The sequence below is a fragment of the Haliotis rufescens genome, unplaced genomic scaffold (assembly GCF_023055435.1).
Source record: "Haliotis rufescens isolate VD_foot unplaced genomic scaffold, xgHalRufe1.0.p SCAF_48, whole genome shotgun sequence".
In the NCBI taxonomy this organism is placed as follows: Eukaryota; Metazoa; Mollusca; class Gastropoda; order Lepetellida; family Haliotidae; genus Haliotis; species Haliotis rufescens.
The window spans coordinates 2,509,357-2,519,299 of NW_025964201.1; the positions used below are offsets into that span (position 1 = coordinate 2,509,357).

Consider the following 9,943-nt stretch of genomic DNA (forward strand, 5'->3'; position numbering starts at 1 on the left):
TATTATTTGTAGATTGGTTATACTGGCGGTAATTGTGCCGATTTTGTCGTGGGCATATTCACTCAACTCGGTTTGTGCGTTTCCTGGTTTGCCTGATGGAATCTGATTTGGCGCATAATACATACTGCTTATAACTGGCCTTGACGTTTCACACTCGTTGAACGTCAGCTCGCAATGACCAGCTACCAAATACTTTATTGGCAGTGCCATACTTAAACTAAACCCACAATGGTCGTAGCACGAATATAGTTTTGAGCACATGTTCCTACGATAAAAGGCATCAGGGGATAACTCCTGAATCTTTGCTCTCTGTTCCCGCAGTCCCAGCCAGTCACTGTGGTCATGGTGATCAAAGTACGTACCTATTGTGAACCTAATGTACACACAGTAAAATGTGAAATAACAAAAGCTATCAGTTGCTATAGGTTTGTTTACATGTGTATCTGAACAAGCAGCATCTTGCATGATCAATGTGTGTTCATCAGTGTTGCTCAGTGAGCTGTGGATGTAATCAGTCTTAATAAATAAACATGTTTCTCCATCCGTGTCTGAAAGACGTGATTCGCACTCTCTTCGTGTCTGTTCACAGGTCTTCATGGCTTACTAGTTATCTATAATTTTAATTATTACATGTAGTACACCTTTCATACCGTAGGCCAGTAAAAAGCTAAAACACATTCAAGCACGAAGTGGCCTTGCATATCCTTGCACTTTGCATTCGTATCGTATGTGTCCGTGATAGCTGGATGTGCACACAGCCATCAAACAATAAGCTCAACACAGTAGACTGTAGGTATGTTATTATTTAATGAGATACGGAAGACATGCATTGAAAGACAAAGCAATGATATCACACAGACATTAACTGGATGAATCACATGGGACAAATGGAGCTCGAGCCTACTTTTCTCACTTGATAGGACATTTGATGTGTCGTTAATACTTAGTCAGGGAACAGTGATCAATATGATCAAAGTGAGAACATCAACTTAAGAAGAAATGAGAACACATGGGACACGCCCCATTCAGCAAAGGGCCCTAGTATCTCAGGCCTGTCGTACGAGGTGACATGATGGATCTTTAAACAATGAAACAAAACACGAACAATATTGTAAAGTCTTTGCATAATATTTTATCATTATTTCAGTTGCATAATGTGCATATATACTATTTCATATATCTCTATTATCTTATGAGTGAGTGAGTGAGTATGGTTTTACGCCGCTTTTAGCAATATTCCAGCAATATCACGGCGGGGGACACCAGAAATGGGCTTCACACATTGTACCCATGTCGGGAATCGAACCCGGGTCTTCGGCGTGACGAGCGAACGCTTTAACCACTAGGCTACCCGACCGCCCCTATTATCTTATGTAAAAAGTATATAAAACGTAATGCGTGGGAACACCTCTCCGCCATACATGTGGATCCACCCTTTGGGAAGCCTGTCAGTTCAATGTTGTCATGGGGGAATGTCACATAGTTGTCGGTGAAGGTTGTGTCTCAAATCGTCACTTCTTCGTAGGGTGGAGGGCGACCTGGATTCATGTCGATGTTGACATGCGTCTGGGCGGAGTGTGCGTCACTCCTGATGTCCTCATAATGCTCGCTTAGTGGACGCTGGTCCCCGGGACTCTCCGTGAGTTCATCATCGGCGGGACCTCCCTCATACAGGGGGTTTTCAACTATCACATCGTCCTGATTACTGAAATCTGTCGAGGGGGATGTGAATGCATTAGCAGGATTCGCAGGGATTTCAATTTCTTCATACTGAATCGTTGATTTCTCTTTTTCTGATTTTGGAGATCTTTCTTTCCGTTTTTTCCTCTTCTTCTCCTTGGAAGACACATAACTGTCTGTTGATTTTCTCCGCTCTTTCTTAATCTTTGTTCCCTTATCATCAGACTTCACTTCCTCCAGTCTTTGGAAGGCAGCCTCAGATGTCCCAGGGACAGGAGGAACTTGATCAGAAGACGGAGACAGGGGAGGATGAGGAAGGAAAACGGGCGGACCCTGTTGAGAATTAGTTTCAGGAACAGGCTGTGAATTTGAAATGTCACCTATTTCTTGATAATCGGGTTCACTAAAATGTCTTCCACCCTTACTGACTGGTCTCTGCTTTGTCACCTGCTCCACACTACCATTGTCACAATCAAGGGCACTGTCCCTCACAGATTCGTCTCTCACGGACTTGTCTTCCACTTCTCGATTCTTCGTTGACCTGAACTTCGTTGGAATGACTTTAGCATACAGTTCCTCCAGTCGTTTGGAAGTGTACGGTACGATAGATCCTGGTGTACCGTTTGAGGAAGAACTATTATCTCTTCCGTCTAACTTTGTTACACTGACCTTGACATTGTCGACTTTGATTGATCTGTGAGCGTCCAGTTCAGCATATTCGGTACTGAGTGGTCGACGTATCTGGTCAGCGGTGGTACAATAGGGTACATCTGTCACATAGCGTGGCATTTCATGGGCTTCGTCTTCTTTACTTCCACCTGCATCACCACATTCGTTGTCAAGCTTCTCTGTAGAGCTGAGATAGGGTTTAAGTCTCTTCCTTCTGCAATACAAATACATGCATGATATACTAGCACATGTAGGCGATGTACTTTAATGCTTGATTCTAGGAACAGTTAACAAACCGAGATCAGGATAACATGGTAGTGATCTTTACTTCAAAGAATGGATTGACCTTACCTCAGCAGTATGAAGACAACGATGATGACAATGGCAGCGACGACAATGACAGCAAACACACATCCCACAGCAACAGCAACTGTATTACTGCCATCGTCTAAGAATGAAATGGAATTATTAGGAATTAGGAATATGAATGATAATGCAATGGTGTTATCTAGTGATTTCTCCCGTCATCTTCATGATGCAATGAATGGGGTGACGTGACATGAAAGACGTCTTTCCACACATCCGTGTGTACACTATCTACATATCAAGACTACAATTTCAGACACAAGATAATGCAAATCAAGAAGGTATCAAGTATAAACGGCATGGTGCACACATGATAAATGCAACTGATAAGTAGTAAACTATGCATTGGCTACAAAGGAATAGCAATAATATGCAGCAAACAAAACAAAGGGGAAATGATAACCACAAACTGTGTATACTAACCTGTACCCTGTACTCTGTCTGGCGAGCTACTAGCTACCGCTACAGTGGTGTTAGAAGTGGAGAAAGAGGAGAAAGACCCTGGGACAGAAACACAAACATTCTATGGCGAAATCGACGGAGTAGAACTAACACCCTCCTCGATTATCCAGTGTAACATATCTCCATTTTACCTCCATTCTGTGGACCCATTCGTCATTATAGTTTTGTTTTGATCGGGTTCCAGTGACACGACGCTCAAATAGCCGTGCAATCAGTTTACAGTTCTCCCCAACCAATGTCCATATCGTCAATATTTGATTGGTGTTGATGATCTAAAATACAAGTGACTAGCATACGAAATTACCTCGTTCTGCCTAAGAATTAAGGAAATATCTTTTCCACCTAAACGTTAATTAGTATCACTCGTCTGAAAATACATTATACTATTTAATGTGATATATCAATCCCTTGCTCATATGAGGCAGATATTTTGAACGTTCTTCTATGCTGAAATATGATAGATTAAAATGGTGACGTCACCTCTTAAACGAATCTATAGTGGCGACAGGTCCAGGACATCTATTATAGTGTGGAGATATGCTACACTCGGCAATCAAGGATGACCTACAGTAACTGTAGACATTGTGCAACCTTCTGAGTATTTTAGGAGTATAATGTGCAAATACATTTTAAGTCAAATTTACCAGAATCGTCATTGTGAATAAGGTTTTAGTTTTTATTGAAGTTACGTGTCCTGTTTCGAACTCTGTAATGTGGCTTTAGTCAGTGAACTATTAACCAAACAGGTGATTCAGAACTAAACAATGAAAAATACACGCGTGCGACGCAATAGACACATGACGAAACAATAGTACAATAACAATAGACTGTGTCAATGTTCATATAAATGTAATCTAATTGAACTACATACCATTCACGGTAAAATGCATTACCTGGATCCACAGAAATCGATACAAGCCCAGACGGATGTCCCCTTTCACTAACAAGGGATCGTATATTACAATACTGACCTGTACCTTCAATTGTCGTGGCTGTAGTTCCTGGGGTGATGGTGGTCGGGGGCGGACTACCATTACATGATACGTGTAATGTGGATGAACCTAAATAATACATCAGAACGAAAACGTGTTGTGGTTTGTAAATCAAACAGCATATTCTTCATAGCACATATTCACATGAGATATGTGTTTTAGATATATCTTCAGCTACTTTCATCAATGTTCCTAACAAGCCACCCGGATACATATACCTGTGCACGTATCACTCTTGTACGCGTGGAAAAAAAGGAACAAAGTCCATAATCATGTGTTCATGAATGACTATCAAATAGTGATGACACCAGGTGTTCGGACACGTTATCCTGCCCCACCGGTGACACGCATCACAAATAACAGCGACAAACCCCGTTCCATAAAGATGAGACATAAAGGGAAAGTCGACTATTGGAAAGTTGAAGTCATTCCTCTTGTCATACAGTCTTAATCTTTATGCATAGATTTACATATGAAACAGTTTCAATGTTCTCTTCTATTTCTAGTTCAGGCGGGTAAATCAGTGGAAGACAACTGGCTGCTTGATGGCTATTGAACCATAATCAATACACCTGAAGCATAAGTTTAACGTCTCGGACAACTTCCATTATTTTGTCTTTGCCATTCAGAGCAGAAATTCCGATTCATATGCATAAAGAACAGTGAGTGAGTGAGTGAGTTTGGTTTTACGCCGCTTTTAGCAATATTCCAGCAATATCACGGCGGGGGACACCAGAAATGGGCTTCACACATTGTACCCATGTCGGGATTCGAACCCGGGTCTTCGGCGTGACGAGCGAACGCTTTAACCACTAGGCTACCCGACCGCCCCCATAAAGAACAGAATACAAGAAGGGAGCACAATTGGCGCCCATGGGGATGCCTACTTCCTGCCCACATCGGTAAGCACAACATGTCAACATACATGTAACACCATCATGTTCATATGTCTTGCCTAATACCTGTCACACGACCAAGCCAATACCTATCTTGACATTTGGGAATGGCATTGAAACTGAACATTAATATCTCTAAGAGGCAATGACGTCATATTTCCTATCAATTTTGAAGTGTGTTTGTTTCTTTGCATATAGATATGTACCTCCATAAAGCTTTGAGTCATGCAAACAAAACGTACTTATTGAAGATTTAGAGTCTTACCTTCTACTTTCAACCACATAAATTCTCTTTTCTTTGCTGAAGTTGGTGTTGGGTCAAACACTATCCGCAGTCTGTTCGTGTTTCCCATGACTAAACTGTTATAGGCCAGTATTCCCGCTGTAAAAGACTCCCATGTTGTAGTGTCTCTAGTCAGAGTCAAATTGGCTCTCACACCCTCTAGCTGGTCGAAGTAGTATTCAAGGACAGTCACATTCATGTCGCCCCCTGTGACGTCACACGTGCACGTGTCAGCAGCTGAGCTGGTGCCATGTGGATAATTGGGCGACGCAAGATAGAGTCGGCTGTCATTCTCTCTGGAGAGATGTGTCACGATGTCGCAAACATCAACCGGGTCGTCTGAAAAATGGTACAATTCCCGTATAAAAACAACAGCTCCACATTTTGCAAAATTGAACAGCCTTTTTACTACTGAAAAACATCCAATCTTTATCATTCGTGTTTTCGCTAATTACAGTCACTGACAAAAATGAATGGAATAACAAGGAATCCACGCAGTTGCACCAAATACAAATATTTACTTGGTGGCCTTAATATATATCACCACATCAGGAGTTGTTCAGAGAAATGCATGAATAAATGCGACAAAATTAATTCCACGAAAATAAGAAATCTCCACTGTACGACACGAGGCACGACCATACGTTTATGGATCACGATCACACAGTGATTTTATTAGGTTTAAAGACCCTTACTCCAATGTCCCACAACGAAACCACAAAAGCCAACTGAATAAGAGAAACTGTACAGTATTCAGATTACAGGACAATACGTGAGAGATGTAATGATTGAATGTTATAACACATGGACATCCGTTTCCGTTTGAGTATGATTTCTCAACGGGGGAAGGGCGATCATCACGAGTGAGCGGGTGCTGTTTTATGCCACATTTTGCAATATTGTGCATATTATATCTTATGCCATATCACGACAGGGGGCTTTTTCCTAGTTATGTTACGTACCAGACACACATTCATAGGATATCGTAGCTTGGTAGGTTGTTGTCTCTCCACAGACGTTGTCCACCCAGAACCTCTGCACCTCCATCTCACACGTGGCCACCCCGTTACAGTCTGTGTACAGACTGTCAGCCTGAGTCTCTTGAAGGAACACACAGCTGGCACCAGGTGGAGACTCGCAACTCGGGGTCATGTTCTGGTACTGTACACTGATCACATGGAGCATCTCCCCTGTCTCACACGTCAGCGTCAGTCTTGAGGGAGTAGTGCTGGTGCAAGTCTCTACAGTATGGACGGGTTGACCTTAAAGTAGACACAGAGATTTCAATACAAACTCAAACCAAAGAGGAGAAATTATTTGTGCGAGAACTTACTTTGGCATTTATCATTTATCACCCCTCTTCCCAATACAGAGTTACCGTTTGTTGACTTATTTTAGTTTTATTTCAAATATATTTCATATTATTTGCTTGTTCGTTGATTAACGCCGCACTCAACAATATTCCAGCTATGTGACGGTGGTCTGTAAATAATCGAGTCTTGACCAGATAATCCAGTGATTAATATCATGAGCATCGATCCACGCGGCTGGAGTGCGATGACATGCACCAACCTTGAAAACGAGACTGACCACCTGATCCCGTTAGTCGCCTCTTACGACAAACATTGGTTGCTGAAGACCTATGTATGTATGTATGTATGTATGTATGTATGTATGTATGTATGTATGTATGTATGTATATGTATGTATTTATGAATGTGTGCGATGTGTGTGTGTCTGTTGTGTGTGATTTGTGTATGCATATGCAGTATGGCTGTGTTTGCGTGTGTGTGGGGAGGGGGTACATGTGTATGTATCTATGGCGGTATGTGTCTGGTGTGTGTGTGAGTTTGTTTGATGTGTGTATCTATGTATGTGTTGTGTGTGTGTTGTGTGTATATACTTATATGTACGTGTCTGTTTGTGTGTGATGTGTGTACGTATGTGCGGTGTGTGTGTCTGTGTTTGCGTGTGTGTGAGGTGTGTGGGGGGGGGGGGGGGGGGGGGGCATGTGTATGTGTCTATGGCGGTATGTGTGTGGTGTGTGAGTTTGTGTGACGTGTGTATGTATGTGCGGTTTGTGTGTGCCTATTTGTTTGTGTGTGTGTTGTGTGTATTTACTTATGTGTGCGGTGTGTGTGTGTGTATGTTGTGTGTGATTTGTGTATGCATATGCAGTATGGCTGTGTTTGCGTGTGTGTGGGGAGGGGGTACATGTGTATGTATCTATGGCGGTATGTGTCTGGTGTGTGTGTGAGTTTGTTTGATGTGTGTATCTATGTATGTGTTGTGTGTGTGTTGTGTGTATATACTTATATGTACGTGTCTGTTTGTGTGTGATGTGTGTACGTATGTGCGGTGTGTGTGTCTGTGTTTGCGTGTGTGTGAGGTGTGTGTGTGTGTGGGGGGGGGGGGGCATGTGTATGTGTCTATGGCGGTATGTGTGTGGTGTGTGAGTTTGTGTGACGTGTGTATGTATGTGCGGTTTGTGTGTGCCTATTTGTTTGTGTGTGTGTTGTGTGTATTTACTTATGTGTGCGGTGTGTGTGTGTGTGTGTATGTTGTGTGTGATTTGTGTATGCATATGCAGTATGGCTGTGTTTGCGTGTGTGTGGGGAGGGGGTACATGTGTATGTATCTATGGCGGTATGTGTCTGGTGTGTGTGTGAGTTTGTTTGATGTGTGTATCTATGTATGTGTTGTGTGTGTGTTGTGTGTATATACTTATATGTACGTGTCTGTTTGTGTGTGATGTGTGTACGTATGTGCGGTGTGTGTGTCTGTGTTTGCGTGTGTGTGTGGGGGGGATGTGTATGTATCTATGGCGGTATGTGTGTGGTGTGTGAGTTTGTGTGACGTGTGTATGTATGTGCGGTTTGTGTGTGCCTATTTTTTTTGTGTGTGTGTTGTGTGTATTTACTTATGTGTGCGGTGTGTGTGTGTATGTGATGTGTGTATGTATGTGTGCAGTGTGTGTATGTATGTGCGGTGTGTGTGTCTGTGTTTGCGTGTTTGTGTAGGGAGGGGGTGCGTGTGTGTATTTATCTATGGCGGTATGTGGGTGGTGTGTGTCTGTATTTGTGTGTGTGGATGGCTGCGTGTGTGTATGTATTCATGGCGGCATGTGTGTTGTGTGTGTGTGTGTGTGTGTGTGTGTGTGTTAAACTCACCGCCGGACACTTGTAGCAGACACACCAGGACTGCAAGGCTCCACCACGACTCCATCATGGTCCAAGCTTAAGACTGTTCCCCCGCTACTCGCAGGTCACGCAACACAGAGCCAACTCTCTGTCCACCAAGCGTCTCAGTCACTCCACCCACCGTCCATTGATGGACTGTACCCACTTGGTGTGACGGTCACTCTACTACCAAGCTCCGCCTGTAGGACTGTACCCACTTGGTGTGACGGTCACTCCACTACCAAGCTCCGCCTGTAGGACTGTACCCACTTGCTGTGATGGTCACTCCACTACCAAGCTCCGCCTGTAGGACCAGCCATTCCTACAATCTTCTTTCTGTTGTGTTTCTCACGGTACAGTAATGGCCGTGGCCTGTCAAGTTATCGCCCGTTGTGTTTCCCACTGAGCGGCTGTTTTCATGTCACGCCTCACCGCCACCGGGACATGTCAGCTGAAATCTCCTTTGTTGACGCGATACGACACTCCGTCCAGGACTCTGTCAACACCCGGGTACAGCGGGTATATCGTCTAGGAATCTGTCAACACCCAGGTACAGCGGGTATATCGTCCAGGAATCTGTCAACACCCAGGTACAGCGGGTATATCGTCCAGGAATCACATCACCTGAGCATCTAATCATGAAGCATTTCCCAGTGTTTATATCCGGGTTTCAGACATGAGCACTGCAACACAACTCCTGTTGATGTATGTCTACAGATCTCACCCCGCAGTGAGACTCGCCCCTGGGAACACACTACATCTGTTTAACCAACCTGTATGTCGGGTTTCTTCAGTTCTGACAGGAATAGCTGATGTGATCGACATGATTTGTGATCAATATGCTGTTTGTTATCATTGTAACGAAATCGTTGATAAATCTGTTGTGACGGGAGAATGCGACAAAAGAAAGTAGTATTTCGGACTGGGATTCCGAACCATGGACGTCCGTTGTGTCTCCCACACCTCCGTATAGGTCAACAACAACAACAACGTGGTCAGTGGCCTGGTTTGGGAGAATGTTGATGACTTTATATCGTACCTCATTATAACACGGCTATTAATGTTATCTAAATATTTGGTCTATGCCTACCGACCCGTCTGCGAACGATAAGTGCTTGTTTTGGTGGCCATGTGTTTGAACACAGAAGGGTTCAGAGTGATATTTGATCCGAGGTGTTATAGCGAGGTAAATGGTTCGGGTGACACTGTTATTACGATCCTGATGACAGGCGTCTCTCCGCCCGTTGTCAAGGTAAACAATGGGCCTGGGAGTTGGGCTGGATTGAAACAGGTCCGACAAGACAGAAAGCTGACCGACCGTGACTTTATTACAATGTGCTCCACTTGACGCAGGGTGCTCTTCGGGTAGAACGTACAACGGCAGAAATGAATGGGATTCCTCTTTACGAGTACCGA

At 43.6% G+C, this 9,943-nt stretch overlaps 1 protein-coding gene across 3 annotated transcripts; it reads right to left on the bottom strand.

The window, feature by feature from the left end:
* Window positions 1-790: 790 nt before the first annotated feature.
* On the bottom strand, window positions 791-9,504 carry LOC124112371. 3 transcript variants are annotated; one of them, XM_046472452.2, is made up of 7 exons: window positions 8,519-9,504; window positions 6,311-6,610; window positions 5,331-5,687; window positions 4,155-4,238; window positions 3,139-3,216; window positions 2,701-2,797; window positions 791-2,563 (listed from the first exon to the last, which is right to left on the bottom strand). In XM_046472452.2, the coding sequence occupies exons 1-7, from the start codon at window positions 8,574-8,576 to the stop codon at window positions 1,504-1,506; spliced, it is 2,034 nt and encodes a 677-aa protein (XP_046328408.2). In that variant the 5' UTR covers window positions 8,577-9,504; the 3' UTR covers window positions 791-1,503. The 3 variants fall into 3 exon arrangements, with proteins under 3 accessions (XP_046328408.2, XP_046328407.2, XP_046328409.2); XM_046472451.2 differs by having other exon boundaries at window positions 4,149-4,238; XM_046472453.2 differs by lacking the exon at window positions 3,139-3,216 and having other exon boundaries at window positions 4,149-4,238.
* Window positions 9,505-9,943: the final 439 nt, after the last annotated feature.